This window comes from Cervus elaphus, chromosome 19 (assembly GCF_910594005.1).
Source record: "Cervus elaphus chromosome 19, mCerEla1.1, whole genome shotgun sequence".
NCBI classification, from domain to species: Eukaryota; Metazoa; Chordata; class Mammalia; order Artiodactyla; family Cervidae; genus Cervus; species Cervus elaphus.
Window position 1 is genome coordinate 46,961,314 of NC_057833.1, and position 21,792 is coordinate 46,983,105.

General features: G+C 36.5%; 1 protein-coding gene across 11 annotated transcripts in view; it reads left to right on the forward strand.

Moving 5' to 3' along the window:
* Positions 1-21,792, forward strand: part of DLG1 (discs large MAGUK scaffold protein 1) — a 261,867-nt gene that overhangs the window by 15,019 nt on the left and 225,056 nt on the right. For all 11 annotated transcript variants that reach the window (XM_043874579.1, XM_043874576.1, XM_043874577.1 and 8 more), the window contains exon 4: positions 7,102-7,268. In XM_043874579.1, the coding sequence (XP_043730514.1) occupies positions 7,102-7,268 (167 nt within the window). The remainder of the gene's footprint in view (positions 1-7,101; positions 7,269-21,792) is intronic.

The following is a 21,792-nucleotide window of genomic DNA, read 5'->3' on the forward strand; positions in this document are numbered from 1 at the left end:
AGTATGGGATCACTCTTGTCTATTTAATGGCAGTCATTTTAACTACCACCACATTCTCCCATTTTCTTTACACTTTAGTAGTAAATGATTTACTATGATTTAAAATACAGTTATCAAATTTTTATAGAAATCTACCTTTTTAGGTGCTTTAAATGGGAAAGATTTAGGTGTTGTATAATTTTTTCCTCAATTATCTCAATCTCCCAGAGACATTATTGTTCATCTTTTAATTCTCGTTTTACTTCAGGAGTATATACACTGTTACTATTGATTGGCTGAATGTGTTAAGTGTTCAGAATAAACTCATTAATTTTTTATTTTCATGAAGTTGATCTTTTAAGAATAACTTGGATTTTCAGACATTGGTGTGTTGAATAGACTTTTAGGAAATAGAGATTGGGATTATACTAGAATTTACCTTGTTTGTTTTTGTTTTATATTTGTATAGTAACTTGTTTTACTTTAGACTACATACCTTATGGTTTATTCCATGTTATACTCTCTAGTTTAGAAAACTCTAAAGGAAAAAGTAGGACATATTTTGAATCCTAGAATGTTACTTTGTAGAAGTATTTACTTGTCATGATGATGATCTAATTCTTTTTTTTCTGAATCTTTATGGTTACAAACAGTGATGATAATTCTCTTCTGACGTATACAATGTAGATTCACTATGAAAAACAGAGACTGCATGGGAAATATAAAATACTAATACTTGGGACTCCTAAGAAAAGCTCAATTTGTGTGTGCAGTTTTTCCAGAGGGGTGCCTTTTTTGTTTAGGTCACCTTTGAAAAAGCTTCTCAGATACTACTGAAGGAATTGTAATTGAGAACTAGTTTCTGAAGAAGTATTATTACTTGCTCACTTCTGTTGTCTTGGGAATACCCGGATGATGAAGAAGTGTTGTAGACAAATGAAATAAAGTGAATAAACTGTGGAATGTTAGTCAAGATGGAATGAGTCAAGAATTAAGATGTAATGTTTGTGTGTGTGTATATATATATATGTATATATATATATATATTTTAAGGAAAGTGATAATAACTGTGACAACCTATCATTTCAAAAATATCACCATACTATACATATATTAGGGCTTCCCTGGTGGCTCAGAGGATAAAGCCTCTTAATGCGGGAGACCCGGGTTTGATCCCTTGGTTGGGAAGATCCCCTAGAGAAGGAAATGGCAACCCACTCCAGTATTTGTGCCTGGAGAATCCCATGGACAGAGGAGCCTGGTGGGCTACAGTCTACGGGGTCGCAAAGAGTCGGACATGGCTGAGCAACTTCACTTTCACTTTCATATATTAACAAATATTTCAATACTTTTGCTTATGGTTTTAGTTAGCCAAGTATGGTAACTAATCTCTTTTTAAATTGGGTTTTATCTGACAATATTAGTTCTCCTCACCCTAGAAAGAAGCAAAGAACTAAATAGTTAGAATAGATGTTATCAGTTCAGTTCAGTCACTCAGTCGTGTCCAACTCTTTACGACACATGAACCACAGCACACCAGGCCTCCCTGTCCATCACCAACTCCCGGAGTTTACCCAAACTCATGTCCATCGAGTTGGTGATGCCCTCCAACCATCTCATCCTCTGTTGTCCCCTTCTCCTCCTTCCCTCAATCCTTCTCAATATTAGGGTCTTTTCAAAGGGGTCAGCTCTTCGCATCAGGTGGCCATAATACTGGAGTTTCAGCTTCAACATCAGTCCTTCCAGTGAACACCCAGGACTGATTTCCTTTAGGATGGACTGGTTGGATCTCCCTGCAGTCCCAAGGGACTCTCAAGAGTTTTCTCCAACACCACAGTTCAAAAACATCAGTTCTTCGGCACTCAGCTTTCTTTATAGTCCAACTCTCACATCCATGCAGGACTACTGGAAAAACCATAGCCTTGACTAGACAGACCTTTGTTGACAAAGTAATGTCTCTGCTTTTTAATATGCTGTCTAGGTTGGTCATAACTTTCCTTCCAAGAAGTAAGTGTCTTTTAATTTCATGGCTGCAGTCACCATCTGCAGTGATTTTGGAGCCCCCCAAAATAAAGTCAGCTACTGTTTCCACTGTTTCCCCATGTATTTGCCATGAAGTGATGGGACTGGATGCCATGATCTTTGTTTTCTGAATGTTGAGCTTTAAGCCAACTTTTTTGCTCTCCTCTTTCACTTTCATCAAGAGGCTCTTCAGTTCTTCGCTTTCTGCCATAAGGATGGTGTCATCTGGATATCTGAGGTTATTGATATTTCTCCTGGCAATCTTGATTCCAGCTTATGCTTCATCCAGCCCAGCCTTTCTCATGATGTACTCTGCATATAATTTAAATAAGCAGGGTGACAATATACAGCCTATACTCCTTTTCCTGTTTGGAACCAGTCTGTTGTTCCATGTCCAATTCTAACTGCTGCTTCCTCACCTGCATACAGGTTTCTCAAGAGGCAGGTTAGGTGCTCTAGTATTCCCATCACTTTCAGAATTTTCCAGTTTATTGTGATCCACACAGTCAAAGGCTTTGACATAGTCAATAAAGCAGAAATAGATGTTTTTTTGGAACTCTTGCTTTTTTGATGATCCAGCGGATGTTAGCAGTTTGATCTCTGGTTCCTCTGCCTTTTCTAAAACCAGCTTGAACATCTGCAGTTTCACAGTTCACGTATTGCTTAAGCCTGGCTTGGAGAATTTTGAAGCATTACTTTGCTAGCGTGTGAGATGAGTGCAATTGTGTGGTAGTTTGAGCATTCTTTGGCATTGCTTTTCTTAGGGATTGGAATGAAAACTGACCTTTTCCAGTCCTGTGGCCACTACTGAGTTTTCCAAATTTGCTGACATATTGAGTGCAGCACTTTCACAGCAGCATCTTTTAGGATTTGAAATAGCTCAACTGGAATTGCATCACCTCCAGTTTGTTTGTAGTGATACTTCTGCTGCTGCTGCTGCTAAGTCCCTTCAGTTGTGTCCAACTCTGCGACCCCACAGATGGCAGCCCACCAGGCTCCACCGTCCCTGGGATTCTCCAGGCAAGAATACTGTAGTGGGTTGCCATTTCCTTCTAAGGCTCACATATTATATCCCATGTACTTTATTCATTTAAATTCCCCTAGAATCTCATTCAACTTATTTTTTATTGTGATGAAGTATTATATATATACCACATAAAATTTAAGTGTGCAGTTCAGTGACACTGAGTAATTTCACATTGTTCTGTTGCTATCGCCACTATCCATTGTCTGGAATGTTTTCACTGTCTCAAATTGAATTGATTTATTTTTTAAAATTATTTATTTATTTATGGCTGTCCTGGATCTTCATTGCTTTGCTTGGGCTTCCTGTAGTTGCAGTGAGCAGGGGCTACTTTTTGTTGTGGTGCACAGGCTTCTTATTGCAGTGGCTTCTCTTGTTGCAGAGCACGGGCTTTAAGGTACACAGGCCTCAGTAGTTGCAGCACACGAGCTCATTAGTTGTGGATCTCAGGCCTTGGAGTGCTGACTCAGTAGTTGTGGTGCATAGGCAGAGTTGTCTTGAGGCATGTGGAATCCTGCATCGGTGTCCCTGCATTGGCAAGTAAATTCTGAACCACTCGACCACCAGAGAAGTCCCCAAATTGAATTTCTTTACCTATTAAACAGTAACTCCACATTCTCTTCTTATCCCAGTCTGTGGGAATAACTTTTCTTTCTATCTCTATGTATTTGACTATTCTGGGTACCTCATTGAAGTGGAATTATACAATATTTGTCCTTTTGTGTTTGACTTAGTCTACTTAGTATCATATCTCTTCAAGATTCATTTATCTATGTGGTAGATTTAATCAGAATTTTATTCCTTTTAAAGGGTGAATAATAATACATTGTTTTTATATACCGCATTTCATTTATTAACCATTCATCTGTTGATGAACATTTAGGTTATGTTCACCTTTTGGTTATTGTGAATAATGCTGCTGTGAACATGGGTATGTAAATATCTGTTTGAGTCCTTTCAGTTCTTTTGGGTATACCTGTAAATGGAATTGCTGGATCAAATGGTGATTGTGTGTTTTAATATTTTGAGAAAACACCATATACATTCCACAGTGTATGTGGAAAACATACACTGTTTTCCATAGTGACTGCATTATTTATATTCCCACCAACAGTGACTGTTTTGTTGATAATAGCCATCCTGATGGATGTTTACTCAGCTTGTATTTTCTTAAGTGTGTTATAGCCAATAATGTGGATATTTGGTTCTCTAGTTCATTGGAGCTCAGATTCAGCAAATTAGGACTGTTTGATAGCTTAATGTAAGACCTAGAAATGAGGCATTTCAATTCGTAAAAGCAAGTTGCAAGTGAACTTTTGAAAAATTCATCTAGGAAACTCTTTATTCCTTGACCATTAAACGTTTATTCTGAGTTATATTATGGGCTTCCCAGGTGGCGCCAGTGGTAAAGAATCTGCCTGCCAGTGCAGGAGACATAAGAGACACAAGTTTGATCCCTGAATCGGGAAGATCCCCTGGAGTAGGAAATGGCAGCCCACTCCAGTATTTTTGCTGGGAGAGTTCCATGGGCAGAGGAGCCTGGCGGGCTATGGGGCTGCAAAGAGTTGGACACAGCTGAGTGACTGAGCATACACAGAGCGCTGAGTTATATAATTAGTCTAGATTTCTGTTGTCCTATACTGTAGCCACTAGCTACGTGTGGGTATTTAATTTAACCCAAATAAATAAAATTATAAATTTAGTTCCTCAGTCACACTAGTCACATTTTAAATGCCCAAGAGCCATATGTAGTGAGTGGCTACCATATTGGGTAGTATAGCTATAGAACATTTATCATTGCAGAAAGTTATTTTGGGCAGAACTGGTCTAAAATTTTAAAAGATTTTATGAAAGGGCAGTATATCAGTATTTCTGTTAATTATAGAAAGGTCACGTAGAAATTTAAAATTTGGAACTTCATTTATAGTATTGGAAAATACAAAATTTTTATGTATCTACCTGGGTTATTTATCTTGAGATTGGTAACTGACCAATTGCTCAACACTTATTTAGTGCTTTTAGGGGGCATAATACAAAAAGCTAAGAGCTTTTTGTTTGTTTTGTTTTTATGGACGGGATTGGCGATCTTTGTCTAGATAGGTAGATCTACAAGTATTTATCTTCTACATATATAAAATATCTCTTACATATATAGAAATGCATGTTCTGCTACATAAGTATGTACATACTCTTGCACACATGTATATCTTATACAAAAAAATGTTTTTCTCTAATATATTCTGGAAAATAGTCTGTATTTAAGTTTTTCTATTTATTATCGCAATGTCTTTTATAGTTCACCCTTCCCAACCTTCCTCGAACACACATACGCACCAGTTAAGGCTTTGACATTGCAGTTAGTTGCTGTGTCTTTTTTATTTCCTTTATACAGAAAAATCCTTACTTTTAAACAATTTATTTTCCCTTTCATGACATTGAAAGATACCAAGCCAGTGTCTTGTAGAATGTCTTCCTCTGAATCAGTTTTGTTCTTTGCTTTTCTGATATCACTTAACATGTTCCTCTGTCCCTTTTATTTTCTCTGAACTAGAAGTTGGTTCTAGAGACTTGATATGGATTCAGGTTAAGCAATTCTTGTTTAATAAGAATCTTTTTTAGCTAACTCTCTGAATTTGGGGTTTGAGTCTTCCATGATGCTTATGTGAACAGTTGACCTAGTGATTCATGATTTATGAAATGCTTTTACCTACAGTTTTCCACAGTAATATTAACATCTTGTGAAATAGGTTGATATTATTCTCACTGTCAAGACTTTGGTTTTTATTAACCTTTTACCTAGAAAGTTCTACAGTTCCACTGGTTATCAAAACTATAAAGGGAGTTACTTTGTCTCTGCTGTCTTGATGTTTTTTAAAGGAGATACTAACATTTTCATCATGTTGAGAAACAGATAAAAGTTATCCTTTCTAAATGTTATTTATGGACTTCTCTGGTGGCCCAGTGGTAAAGAATCCACCTGCCAATGCAAGAGATGCAGGTTTGATCCATGGGTCTGGAAGATCTACTGGAGAAGGAAATGGCAGCTCACTTCAGTATTCCTGCATGGGAAATCCCTGGCAAGAGGAGCCTGGAAAGCTACAGATCATGGGGTTGCAAAAGAGTCGGACACGACTTAGTGAATTTACAGTTATTGTATTTGGTTCTGTATAAGATAATACCCCATTTTTGCTGTTTAATAATTTCCCTCCTTTAAAAAATATCAACTCAAAATTATACCAGAAGATAAATAAAAAACTAGTAGTGGTGTACTTAAACATTATATAACTACCATTCAGAGTTTCCGAGCAGCATAACCAATGTTAATATACTAAAATTCATGTAATTCCAGTTGATAACAGAGTAACTTAACCTTCCAAATTATTCTGTGCTTCTATAAGTGCATTTATCATTTGTTTTAGTGTTTTGCCATACTTTTAACTGATTGTTTCTAAAATAACAAAATATTTTAACTTACTATTTTTAACTATTTGAATGTGAAGGTGTCTAAAAATACTTCCTAATCCTTTGATTTTATTTTAAAGTATTATTCATTTTTTGTCTTACTTTGGTTACTAGGGCAGTTAAAACCACTTGAGTGGTTTATATTCCAAACCTGGATATTGGTGATACAAATTTATAAAATATTAGTAATGATTTATTTCTGCAGAATTCAAAATAATGATACTAACTACTATCTTTAGGAGCTGTGTATGTGTCATTGTGCACTTTACATGCATTACATGAATCCTTGTAACAATTCACAGTGATAAGAGGCAAGTTATCAGAGGTTAAGTAACTTGCCTATACAGGTGATAGTAGGGTGATGAAGTAGGGATTTGAACTCAGCACTGACTATGAAGTATAAAAAGCCTGTGACTTTTACACTGTGCCCTGCAGGTTCTGATACGACTGTGATGTAATAAAATACTCACTGTTTAAGTACATTATAAGATTGGATTTATTTTACTAATCTGAGTAAAAGTTTTGCTTTTGAGTTATATTGTTTTAGCAATGCATAGTTTAATTAGAAAATGCAAATTACTTTTGAATTTTTCTTTTCTTTCCCTCACCTCTAGATATTCAAGAATTTTATGAAGTGACCTTACTGGATAATCCAAAATGTATAGATCATTCAAAGCAGTCTGAACCAATACAGCCTGTAAATACTTGGGAAATTTCCAGCCTTCCAAGCACTACTGTGACTTCAGAAACACTGCCAAGCAGCCTTAGCCCTAGTGTAGAGGTAAGAAAAAAAAAATTTTCCTTAAGCTGTTTTCAGTGATCAATTAATTAGGGCTCCTAAGTTTTTTCATTTATTAAATGAAATTTATAAAATGAATTCATTTTTTTTGTGGGAGTATCATTTATAATGGTATGAAAAAGATGGGATTAAAAATATTTTTGAAGAAAAAGCTCAGAATTTCTGATACTCCTGTCTTAAAATGTAAATGGTTCAAAGTATGAAATACTTGACTATTAAAGTATTACTTTAGTCTTATTAGTATTACTTCAGCCTTATTAGACTTAGTATCACTTAAAGTCTTTAGACTATTAAAGAAAACTCTACATCAGCGAGGCTCCTTTCTGGGATAATTAGATAGAAACTACTTTGAAAAGATGGTTCTGCTCTGGTATTTTTTTCAGACAGCAGTTGTTGCATTTATCCCTAGGATTCTGTCTTTATTGGCTTGAAGGATTGCATTGTTAAATCTCACTAGAGACTGATCAATAAAGCTTAAGGACAGCATTGGTTTCTCTATTGTTTTTGAAGTTAAAAATTGTATTTCTTTGAGTTTTCATAACTGTTTTAGTAATGTTCTTTTTGTTGTGATCTTTTATTGCTGGTGGAGTTATATATGGCATAACAGAGATGTGAAGCGTTTTGTAATGAGGATTCTGTCTGAGGTACATTAGTCATTTGAAGGTGGTTGACTGACTGACTTTGATTCTAGTGTCTTCTAATTACTGCTGGAGAAGTGCCTGGAAAATTGAATCAGGGAAAAAAGTATTGGTAGGCAGCAACCACACAGCCCTTTGTTAATGAAATAGAGAAATTCTCAGTTTCCTCTTATATGAGATAACATAGAACTATAGAATTTTACAGCCAGAAGAATCAAGAGAACATCTCATCCCCAGCCCCAGCCCCCTTCAGCTTAAAGATGAAGAAATTGCGATCCAGACGAAAATGAATAACTTGACCCAGTTTATTTGGCTAATTTGGGCAAGTCTACATTCTGATTTTAGACATCATAATACCCATTTCACAGTTCTCTTTACGAACTGTAGCATGTCCTTATAGTTTTCTCTTTGGTTAGAAATTCTAGTGTTATATTGCCTATGTATCCTTATTTTCCTTTTTTATTGTTTTTGTCATTTTCTCTTAGATAATTTCAGTTTCTGTTCCCTTTATTTGGTGTATCATTTGTACTTACATTAGTCCATTTCAGATAGATGTTTAAAATGTTAATCAGTAGTATAGTTTCTGTTTCACATTTATTATATAAGGAATTTTAAGAACCATGTGAAATTTTAAGAGAATTGGCTTCTTATTTAATAACTTTATTTTTCTACTGTCTCATTTATGACGCTCAGCTATAATTATAAAGCATAGAGTTCTTGAAGTTGATTTGTCTAATATTATAGGAGACTGTAGATTATGGCTGGCTCAGTGTAACCAGTGAAAGTAAATGTTCATTAAGGTTAAATAAATGGACAGTTCTGCATGCTGGAAGTTAATTTCCGTATAGATTTTAGTCTGAAAGATCAACTATGCATTGAATTCCGTTAAGAATAGTATTGGAAACATTTTAACTTTTATAAAATTGTGAGGCACTGATACCTAGAATGCTTTTTGCATTGCTGATTTCTGCATCTCCTGAAAGGTATATTATGGACATAGTAAAGGTATCTAAAATTAATAGGAAAATAAGACTCTTCAGACTGCAAATAACAGATCTTATTAATTAAGAATGTAGAGGAGAAGAAAATATGGTTACAAAATGTTGTATAGGGCTTGGCGCATGGAAAATGCTGTAGTGGTGTTTGAAATCTGTACCCATTCATGGGTGGACTTAGTAAGGGGAAGTTGGGGTGTGTCCATCAAGTCCTAGATTTGATTGACAGAGAAAAATCTGTGAGCTAAGGTCAGTTGAAAGCAAGTACTGTTTTGCAAAGAGGACAGAATACCTGAAGATGTTAATCTGAAAATGCAAATAGTTTTGAAATACACTGGTGGATGACAGTTCTAAGACTTAAAAAATAATAAGCTTGGCATATTTGGAGATTTGATTTCATTTCTTTTGAGGGAAAGAAGGAAGGGATGTTCTCATGTTAGCCATCCATTTATGCTTCATTTGGACAGAAAACATGTCTAAGTGACCTTTAACTTGATCTCTTATTTCAGTTCCTACTTTAGACTCTTAGGGGCACAGTGTTTGGGACTGAAAAGAGAGTTGGATCATTTAATTCACCTCACATGTTTTACCCAGCTGAAGAGAATCCGCTGACTCAAATTTAAACAAATGCAAACAAAAGTTTTTATTGGACTATAACTTGAAAAAATGAAAATCATGAAAATATTTTGTCTTATATAAAAACTTAAGAGTATTTTTACACAGTGCCCTAATTTTTGGATTAAAAAATAAGGTAGTCTTTTTCAGACAAAATGGCGTGCATCATGATCTTGTCTCTTTCACTTTGTGTTCACTTTTGCAGGATTATCTTAAAGAGTTACTTTTGCAAAGTATTTGAGATTGATCAATTTCCACCTGGGCTTGCCTCTCTTAGTCTCTTAAAGTAAAAATTTTTGTCTTGGAAAGCATCTATCCACTTTTCTTTCTTGCCCTTTTATTTTTTTAACTGTTGATATCTAATCTAACTCTTGCAAGATTCCCATTTGTCAGTTAATATGTAGCCATGTGATTGTGTTTCTTCTATTTCTTCTGATGTAATAAAATAAGAATTAATGCTATTTTTAAAGTATTAATTAGTATCATAATATTAATTTAATTAGTACTCCATTTAGTTATAACTTTTTTTGGCTTTGGTATGTCCTTCTTTTACTTTGAACATATGCCTAGTAATACTAATTCATTTAGTTAGTATTCCATTTAATTATAACTTTTTTTGGTTTTGGTATATCTTTCTTTTACTTTGAACATATGCCTAGTAATACTAATTCATTTAGTTAGTATTCCATTTAATTATAACTTTTTTTGGTTTTGGTATATCTTTCTTTTACTTTGAACATATGCCTAGTGAGATGTTTGGAAATGTTTGTGTAATATTAATGATTGTGGGTGATGGGGATATTTTTTCTTTTTAGTACTTTTCTGTTACTTTTTAAAACTAATGAGCATGTGTCATTTTTATAAAAACATATCCATTCTAAAATAAGAGCAACAAAATGAGTGAGAACTCACTACCGTCTCCTCGTCGAAACTGAGGTCCAGCACGTTGAAAAAAAAAAAAAAATAAAATAAAATAAGAGCAATTACTTTTAGAGATTTTAAGGAGAGGAATATTTGAAAGGAAGCAAAATGCAAGAGTAGGAGAAACTGCCTGATTTAAAGAGAAATTCCAACAGAGGGGGCATGCACCTTCTTTTTGTCTGCTCAAACAAGATGCCATAGACTGAGTGGCTTATCAATAACACAGATTTATTTCTTACAGTTCTGGAGAATGGGAAGTCCAAGATCAGGGCACTAATAGACTCACTGTGTAGTGAGATCTCACTTTCCGGTTCATCAGTGACCATTTTCTTGCTGTGTCCTCGTCACTGAAGAAGGTGTGAAGAAGCTCTCTGAGGTTTCTTTTGTACGAGCACTAAAGCCATTCACAAAAGCTCTACTCTGGAGACATAATCACTTCCCAAAGACCCCATTTGTTAATACTGTCACATTTGGGGTTAGAATTTCAACCTGTGAATTTGGAGAACTATACATTTAGTCTATGGTAATCCTGTTCCTGATGATACAGTACATTTCAAATGGATCGAAGATTCAAAGGTTTAAAAAAAAAATGAAAATAAACTTTTAAATCATTTTTGGATAGAGTGAAAGCTTTTCTAAACATGACAACAAAGAAAATCTTGAAAAATTCAAAGAGAAGTTTACTGACTCTGTAGAATTTCTTTGTGGACTTTATAGTGTTTGATTGTTTGAACTTTAATTGTAGAATTTCTGTATCTTGAAAGATACAATGAAGAAATAAGAAATGATAGACTGGGAAGAAATTCCATCACGTATAAAAAAAGGAATGAATTTCTAACCCTTTTAACTCAGGAAACCTCTTATAGGTCAGTAAGAAGAAAAAGGCCAAATTCAATAGGAAAGTGACCAAAGGATAGGAATGGGCAGTTTGAAGGAAAAGAAATATAAACAGGCCAATAAACCTATGAAGAGATGTTCAATGTAACTTAAAAAAAATTAACAGAATATTCTTCACTAACTTGACTGTCAAAGTTTAAATATGAGGAAACAGAAACTCTTATACTGTTGGTAGGAAAACACTGTGGTGTAACAATTTTTAAAGATAGCTTAACAGTAAATATTCATATCCTTTGATCCAGTGTATGTCATGGATGGACTCTCACAAACTATTAATATATATTAAAAATATATGTATGTATGTTCATTACAATACTACTTGTAATATTAGTAAAAAACAAAGCAATCCAAATGAGTATCAGTAAGAAACTGGATAAACATGTTATTGTACAGCCACTTAATGCAATATAAAGTAGCAGGCATAAAAGTACAAGTCTCTGTATCTCCTATATGTTATTAAATGATTGAAAGTAGGTTGCAGATCAAAAAGTATAGTGTGACTCTGTGATAAAAGAGAGTTAATTTAGGTAGATTAAAAAGAAATTCTTTATACAGTACAGGTGATGAATTACCATTACATACTACATAGTATACTATTATATACTATAATAATACTATTATACAGTAGAGGTATGAATAGATTCAAGGGATTAAATCTCGTAGAGTGCCTGAAGAATTATGGACAGAGGTTTGTAACACTGTACAAGAAACAGTAACCATAAGCAAAGTGGTTGTCTGAGGAGGCTTTACAAATAGCTGAGGAAAGAAGGGAAGTGAAAAGCAAGGCAGAAAAGGAAAGATACATTCAACTGAATGCAGGACTCTAGAGACTAGCAAGGAGAGATAAGGCCTTTTGCTTTCAACAGTACAAAGTAGAGGGAAATAATAGAATAGGAAAGACTAGAGATCGATTCAAGAAAATTGGAGATATCAAGGAAACATTTCATGCAAAGATGGGCACGGTAAAGGACAGAAATTATAAGGACCTAACAGAAGCAGAAGAGATTAGAACAGGTGGCAAGAATACACAGAAGTATACAAAAAAGGTCTTAATGACCAGGATAACCATGATGGTGTGGTTATTCACCTAGAGCCAGACATCCTGGAGTGTGAAGTCCAGTGGGCCTTAGGAAGCGTCGCTACAAACAAAGCTAGTGGAACTGATGGAATTCCAGCTGAGCTATTTCAAATCCTAAAAGATGATGCTGTGAAAGTGCTACTCTCAATATGCCAGCAAATTTGGAAAAGTCAGCAATGGCCACAGGACTAGAAAAGGTCAGTTTTCATTCCAGTCCCAAAGAAGGACAGCGCCAAAGAATGTCCAGACTACTGCACAATTGCATTCATTTCACATGCTAGCAAGATAATGCTCAAAATCCTTCAAGCTAGACTTCAACAGTGTGTAAACCAAGAACTTCCAGATATACACCTGAGTTTAGAAAAGGCAGAGGAACCAGAGATCAAATTGCCAGCATACATTGGATCATAGAAAAAGCAAGAGAATTTCAGAAAAAACATTTCTGCTTCATTGACTATGCTAGAGCCTTTGTGTGGATCACAACAAACTGGATAATTCTTCAAGAGATGGGAATACCAGACCGCCTTACCTGCCTCCTGCAAAACCTGTGTGCAGGTCAAGAAGCAACAGTTAGGACTGGACATGGAACAAGAGCCTGATTCAAAATTGGGAAAAGAGTACATCAAGGAATGTTGTCACCCTGCTTATTTAACTTATATGCAGAGTACATCATTTGAAATGCAGGGCTGGATGAATCACAAGCTGGAATCAAGATTGCCAGGTGAAATAACAGTCTCCTGTATGCAGATGATACCACTCTAACGGCAGAAGGTGAAGAGGAACTAGAGCTGCTTGATGAGGGTGAAATAGGAGAGTGAAAAAGCTGGCTTAAAACTCAGCATTCAAAAAACTAAGATCTTGGCCTCTAGTCCCATCACTTGGTGGCAAATAGAAGAGAAAAACGTTAGAAGCAGTGACAGATTTTATTTTCTTGAGCTCCAAAATCCCTCCTGACAGTGACTGCAGCCTTGAAATTAACAGATGCTTGCTTCTTGGAAGAAAAGCTATGACAAACCTAGATGGCATATTAAAAAGCAGAGACATCACTTTGCCGACAGAGGTTCATTTAGTCAAAGCTAGGGTTTTTGTCATGTACGGATGTGAGAGTTGGACCACAAAGAAGTTCAACCACTGAAAAATTGATGTTTTCGAACTGTGGTGGTGGTGAAGACTCTTGAGAGTCCCTTGGACTGCAAGGAGATCAAATCAGTCAATTCTAAAGAAAACCAACCTTGAATATTTGTTGGAAGGACTGATGCTAAAGCTCCAAAACTTTGACCACCTGATGCGAAGAGCTGACTTATTGAAAAAGACCCTGATGCTGGAAAAGATTAAAGGCCGGAGGAGAAGAGGGCAGCAGAGGATGAGATGGTTAGATAGCATCACCGACTCAATGGACATGAATTTGAGCAAACTGTGGAGAATTCTGAAAGAGATGGGAATACCAGGCCACCTGACCTGCCTCTTGAGAAACCTCGATGCAGTTCTGACTGAACATGGAACAACAGACTGGTTCCAAATACGAAAAGGAGTACGTCAAGGCTGTATATTGTCACCCTGCTTATTTAACTTACATGCAGAGTACATCATGAGAAACGCTGGGCTGGAAGAAGCACAAGCTGGAATCAAGATTGCCGGGAGAAATATCAATATCCTCAGATATGCAGATAACACCACCCTTATGGCAGAAAGTGAAGAAGGACTAACGAGCCTCTTGATGCAAGTGAAAGAGGAGAGTGAAAAAGTTGACTTAAAGCTCAGCATTCAGAAAACTAAGATCATGGCATCCAGTCCCATCACTTCATGGCAAATAGATGGGGTAACAGTGGAAATGGTGGCTGACTTTATTTTTCTGGGCTCCAAAATCATCACTGCACATGGTGATTGTAGCCATGAAATTAAAAGACACTTGCTCTTTGGAAGGAAAGTTATGACCAACCTGGACAGCATATTAAGAAGCAGAGATATTACTTTGTCAACAAAGGTCTGTCTAGTCAAGGCTGTGGTTTTTCCAGTAGTCATATATGGATATGAGAGTTGGACTATAAAGAAAGCTAGCGCAGAAGAATTGATGCTTTTGAACTGTGGTGTTGGAGAAGATTCTTGAGAGTCCCTTGGACAAGGAGATCAGTCCTGGGTGTTCATTGGAGGGACTGATGTTGAATCTGAAACTCCAACACTTTGGCCACCTGATGTGAAGAGCTGACTCATTTGAAAAGACCCTGATGCTGGGAAAGATTGAGGGCAGGAGGAGAAGGGGATGACAGAGGATGAGATGGTTGGATGGCATCACCGACACAATGTACATGGGTTTGGGTGGACTGCGGGAGTTGGTGATGGACAGGGAGGCCTGGTGTGCTGTGATTCATGGGGTCTCAAAGAGTCGGACGTGACTGAACTGAACTGGGAAATAGTGGAGGACAGGGAAGCCTGATGTGCTGTAGTCTATGAGGTCACAAAGAGTCAGACATGACTTAGCACCTGAACAGCAATAGAACAAAAATAATACACAGGGTATCCACTTTCAGTAATGTAGTCTTGTTTTCAGTTGTCTCTGCTATCTTTTGGTCCCCCTTTTCAACCCTTGTGAGTTTATTTTTATGGGAGTGAAATTACCTGACTCAGTGGTATAGGGAGGATATCTCTTTTCCCTTTCTGTTTGACCTTGTATTTAATGCTGTAAAATAATTCACCTGCTTTAATTTGAGTTAGGAGATAGTAGAGTTAAAGCATATATTCAGTCTACTGGGTTTAATCTGAAGTCCTCTAAACAGTAACTTTATACGTTTATTGAGGTACTGTATAATATTCATATGTAAAGGTCCACAAATTATAAATGTATAGCTTGATGAGTGGAGAAGGCAATGGCACCCCACTCCAGTACTCTTTCCTGGAAAATCCCATGGACGGAGGAGCCTGGTGGGCTGTAGTCCATGGGGTCGCGAAGAGTTGGCCATTGCCGGGAGAAATGTCAGTAACCTCAGATATGCAGACAACACCACCCTTATGACAGAAAGTGAAGAGAAACTAAAAAAGCTCTTGATGAAAGTGAAGGAAGCGAGTGAAAAAGTTGGCTTAAAGCTCAACATTCAGAAAACTAAGATCATGGCATCCAGTCCCATCACATCATGGCAAATAGATAGGGAAACAACGGAAATGGTGTCAGACTTTATTTTTGGGGGCTCCAAAATCACTGCAGATGGTGATTGCAGCCATGAAATTAAAAGATGCTTAATTCTTGGAAGGAAAGTTATGACCAACCTGGATAGCGTATTTAAAAGCAGAGACATTACTTTGTCAACAAAGGTCTGTCTAGTCAAGGCTATGGTTTTTCCATTAGTCATGTATGGATGTGAGAGTTGGATTATAAAGAAAGCTGAGTGCCGAAGAATTGATGCTTTTGAGCTGTGGTGTTGGAGAAGACTCTTGAGAGTCCCTTGGACTGCAAGGAGATACAACCAGTCCATCCTAAGGAGATCAGTCCTGGGTGTTCATTGGAGGGACTGATGTTGAATCTGAAACTCCAATACTTTGGCCACCTCATGCGAAGAGTTGACTCATTGGAAAAGACCCTGATGCTGGGAAAGATTGAGGGCAGGAGGAGAAGGGGACGACAGAGGATGAGATGGGTGGATGGCATCACCGACTCAATGGACATGGGTTTGGGTCGACTCCGGGAGTTGGTGATGGAGCAGGGAGGCCTGGTGTGCTGCAATTCATGGGGTCACAAAGAGTCAGACATGACTGAGTGACTGAACTGGACCGACTGAGCTGAGCGACTTCACTTTCACTTTTCACTCTCATTCATTGGAGAAGGAAATGGAAACCCACTCCAGTGCTCTTGCCTGGAGAATCCCAGGGACAGAGGAGCCTGATAGGCTGCCGTCTCTGGGGTCGCACAGAGTTGGACACGACTGAAGTGACTTAGCAGTGGCAGCAGCAGCTTGATGAATTACTGCATTGTGAATACATCAAGTCAGGGGGAAAAAATGGAATGACTGCTAATGGGTTCTGGAATTGGACAGTGATAATAGTTGCAAAACTCCGTGAATATACTAAAAACCACTGAATTGTGCACTTTAAAATTTGGTGAATTTTATAGTATGTCCTTTATATTTCAATTTTAAAAAAGAAATATACCAGTATACCCCCCAAATCTCCCTCTTACCTTTTGTATTCACTACCTACTCCCCTTTCCTCAAAGGGCTATCTTAATTTCTAACACCATATATGTTTTGCCTCTTTTAAAACTACATATTAATAGATTCATATAGTACGTACTCTAGCTTCTTGTATCTAGCTTTTTTTCATGTGTGAATTTCATTCATAATTTGAAGTTTTTCCATTATTACTGCTATTTAATATTCCATTGTATGATATAACCACACTGTATTTATCCATTCTGTTGATGATGAATATTTGACTTGTTTCTAGTTTTGGGTTAGTGCTGCTTTGGATATTCTTTTATGGTTATATCTGCCATAGCACAGTGTTTAACTTCTTAAAAATCACCATATTTTGCAGAGGTGTTTAATAAAAATCACAGGGCTTATGTATTTAGAAAATGGGGGACTCAAAAGTTAAAACTTATAAGTGCCACATATACCAAAGCTAAGGATCTAATGAAAATGGCAGCACAGTTTTGCAAATGTTAAATGATTAAGAAATGCATAAATTACAATATATATGACATTTTACCATGAAAAAAAAATCTTGCTTGATACGGGAGTGTGTGGCCTGGTTGAGGCTTGTGAGTTATTGTGAAGTGCTGGTCGGGAGAGTTATTTGAAAGTAGATGAGAAGTTACACCACCAATGTGACTCATAACACTCAAACTAAAGCCTGAAATATGTACATTTTATGTATTCCTATGTGTCTTTTTCCATCTGGGTTCAATTTTCTGTCCTTACCTAGTGTTTCTCATAGATAGGATTGTGCATAAGCAAATGTGAAATTTGTGCTTTGTTCATATTGTTCCCTAATACATCAGTTGCATTGGAACAAATATACATTTTTAGAATAACACAGCAGAACTGTGTACATTTTTTGGGCACCTGTGTATGTGTTTCTGTTGCATATACACCCAATTGTGAAAATGATATGTTTAGTTTTAGAACATAATGGAAACAGTTTTGCAAAATGATTATACATGTTTTTATTAATATAACTTATATAATTATGTAAGACAATTAATATAATTGGTTTTATTAATATAACTAATATATATTATAAAATATAATGTTTTATTAACATAATTACATTATGTGCAAAGTAAGTTTCATTTTTCATGTAATGGTCAACACTTGTTATCATTTGTCTTTTTATCAATAATTTCAGCCATTCTGGTAGGTGTGTACTGGTACTTCATAGTTGTATTTGCACTTCCTCATTAACAAGATTAACAAACACCTTTTCATATGTTTACTGTTCATTTTGCTATCTTTTTTGAAGTGTTCAAGTTTTAACACACTTTTTGCTGAGTTATGTTTTCTGTCTTATTGATTTGTAGGAGGTCTCTATCTGGAATGATTCCTTTGTCAGATACATGTGTAATATGTATTTTTTTCCCCACTCTGAAGCGTTCTTTTTAATCTTTTAATTATCAAGTACAATCTTTTAATAATAAAGATTTTTTTTATATAGTTCAATTTATGCTTAATGCTTTTTGTGCCTTTTGAAGTGTTTTCCAACTCTTAGGTCATAAAGATATTCTACTGTATTATTTGTTAGAGGCTTTTATTTTGGCTTTCACATTTATATCTAATTTGTGCTGCAGTTTGCAAAGTTTCACATGAATCAGCATTCCAATATGTCTCATTCTTGCCACTCTAGTCTAAACCATCCTCATTTTTGGCCTAAATTCTTGACCTGTTTGTATTCGCACTTTCCCTTTTTGAATTTATGACCAGTTTATTTACAAGATTATCTTTATAAAATGCAAATTATGTCATTACCTTTCATTGGATTTCCATTCCTCTCGGAATGAAGTAGGAAATCCCTCATGAGACTCAGAAATCCCAAATTGGTTGGCCACTGCCTGTTTCTCCAGTCATCTTTTAGAATTCTTTTCTTCTTTGGTCACTGGTCATTTTATTTTGAATGTCAGTTCATTTAGTCAACAGATACTGAGTACCTATTGCATTTATCTAGTAGGTTAGAAGGTGATAAGTGATACGAGAGGAAAGAAAGAATAGGGGATTAAGAGGAACAGGGATGCCAGATTGTGTGTGGGGGAGATGCTTTGCAATTTTAAATAGGGTATTTATGGTAGGCCTGGTTGAGGTGATACTTGTATAAAGAATTGGAAGTTAATGCAACGTTTGAGGGACAACCAGTGTAAAAACCAAGGCAAGAAGAAGGCTGGAATATATGAGAAATAGCAGTATGGCCAGCAGGGCTAGAGCGGAGTGAGTAAGGAGCAGTGGGAGATGAGGTCAGAGTCTAAGACAAGGGCAGATCATGTGAGGCGTTTGCAAAGTTTTGGACAGAGGAGTGGCATCGTTTAACCTAACCTTTAAAAGGATCATTCGAGATGTTTTGTTGAAAATTCAACAAAATTCAGCAAAAAATTCAACAAAATAGTAAGGGTAGAGCAGGAGACCTGTTAGGAATCTGTTTCAGTAATCCAGTTAAGGATGGATATATGTGATAATGGAGTTGCTAAGTGACTGCATTATGAGATATTTTGTAAAATGAAAAGAATAGACCAACAAACATTCACGTAGAGTCAACATTTACTAATATTTTATAACATTTGCCTTTTCTCTGTATGGTATTTGGGGAATCTATTTGAAAACAAGGCATAGACATCATGCACTTAACTTGTAAAAACTTCATATATCTCCTATGAGTAAGAATAGTCAAACATTCTCCTGTGTAACCTTGCAACTATTATCACACCTAAGAAAGTTAATAAATATTATTAAATTATCTCTCCAATCCACAATTGATTCTGATCTGTCTTTTAGGACTTTTAAAAAGCCAGTTAAGATTCATGTACTGAATCTGATCAAGTCAATTTTTATCTAAATTTCCCTGATAATAGAACTTGAGGCAGAGAGCTAATGCTTTATTAGGTACTTTATTTAGAGAGTTCATTCACTTCTAGGGAGCACAAGTAAGGGAAAAGGTGAATAAGCTGGAAATAAGGAAAAACTAATACAAGGATGCTTCCTGCCACTAAGTGTGACTGATTGCTGAATCTTGGGTATAGCATCTCTGAGAAGCCATAGAGAATTTAACTTCTGGCTTCTGGTGACCGTCAGTTCCCCTGCACTTCAGGGTTGTGGATTTGTGGGTGCAGGGGATATGGTATTTGGTTTTACAGGAAAGCTGCAAGTAAGGAGGTGAGAAGGTGAACTGTGGACGACAGGCCAGAGGCATGAGGTGTTGCCAGGGTGGCTCAGGGTGAAAAGCAGATGTGAAAGTCTGGGGGCAGGCAATGCAGTGAGTCAGGAGGGCACATACCAAAACTGGTACATTGTCTTTACTCGCTTAAAATCTAGAGGAATGGCCTCCCCATCTTTTTTTACCACTTTAAATGACTTTTTGAAGAGACCATGCCAGTTGTCTTATAGTATAACACATATTGTATATTTGTTTAGCAGTCTTTTTTCATGTTAAGTCATTTCAATAAGTCTTACATTTCTGATAACAGGAGTTAGATGTCAAGGTTGATTAGACTCATTTTTGGTAAGCAGACTTCATAATGATACATGGTACTTCAGATTGCATCACAGCAGGAAGCATACAATATCAGGTTGTTGCACTTGTGATAATTAAGTATGATTACTTAGGGGTGGTGACCTCCAGATCCCTCTTGTACAGTTATGATTTTCTTTTTGTAGTTATTAAGTATCTTTGGGGGTAGCACTTTAGCACCTTGTATTGAGTTAATATTTACCTGATTCGCCCATTAATGATCTTTGCCTACATCACTTATTCCATTAGAAGTTTCAAAATGTGTTGATTATTCTTTCTAATTTTATCATTCCATTTGTATTTATTAGTTGGTGTTCTTCTGTAAAAAGTATTTATCCCCATCAGTTAGAGTTGAAACTTTGTTTCTCCTAAAAAAGATAGGATAAAGCTTATATTTTCTTTTAATGACTAGTTTTTAGAGTAGTTTGTATGATGGTCCCCTGCAAAGGTGACTAAATAGCCCTACACCCACACTTTATTCTTGGTCTTCTGAATAAAACTATCACTGTTAAAAAACCAACTGTCACCATGGACTGAAGGATGTTACTTATTTAGTGTTTGCAGTCTATTTCAGTTATTCAGTTCAGTCAGTTCAGTTGAGTTGCTCAGTCATGTCTGACTCTTTGCGACCCCATGGATTGCAGCATGCCAGGCCTCCCTGTTCATCACCAACTCCTGGAACCTACTCAAACTCATCTCCATCGCGTTGATGATGCCATCCAACCATCTCATCCTCTGTCATCCTCTTCTCCTCCCACTTTCAGTCTTTCCCAGCATCAGGGTCTTTTTCAATGAGTTTGTTCTTCACATCAGGTGGCCAAAGTACTGGAGTTTCAGCTTCAGCATCAGTCCTTCCAAGTAATATTCAGGACTGATTTCCTTTAGCATGGACTGATTGAATCTCCTTGCAGTCCAAGGGACTCTTTTAAGAGTTTTCTCCAACACCACAGTTCAAAAGCATCAATTGTTTGGCACTCAGCTTTCTTTATAGTCTAACTCTCACATTCATACATGACTACTGGAAAAACCATAGCTTTGACTACATGGACCTTTGTTGGTAAAGCAGTGTCTTTACTTTTTAATATGCTGTCTAGGTTAGTCATAGCTTTTCTTCCAAGGAGCAAGCGTCTTTTAATTTCATGGCTGCAATCACCATCTGCAGTGATTTTGGAGCCCCCTAAAATAAAGTCTCTCAGTGTTTCCATTGTTTCCCTATCTATTTGCCATGAAGTGATGGGACTGGATGCCATGATCTTAGTTTTCCGAATGTTGAGTTTTAAGTCAACTTTTTTACTCTCACTTTCGTCAAGAGGCTCTATAGTTCTTGGCTTTCTGCCATAAGGGTGGTGTCATCTGCATATCTGAGGTTATTGATAGTTCTGGCAATCTTTGATTCCAGCTTTTGCTTCACCCAGCCTGGCATTTTGCATGATGTACTCTGCATATAAGTTAAATAAGCAGAGTGACAATATACAGCCTTGATATACTCCTTTCCCGATTTGGAACCAGTCTGTTGTACCATGTCCAGTTCTAACTGTTGCTTCTTGACCTGCATATAGATTTCAGTTACTTCTCTTTGGATACTCAGATTACTCCAAATGTGGAGGATCTCTTGAAGGGACCCCTCCATGCCCTTTGGACATGCATATACATTTGTCTTT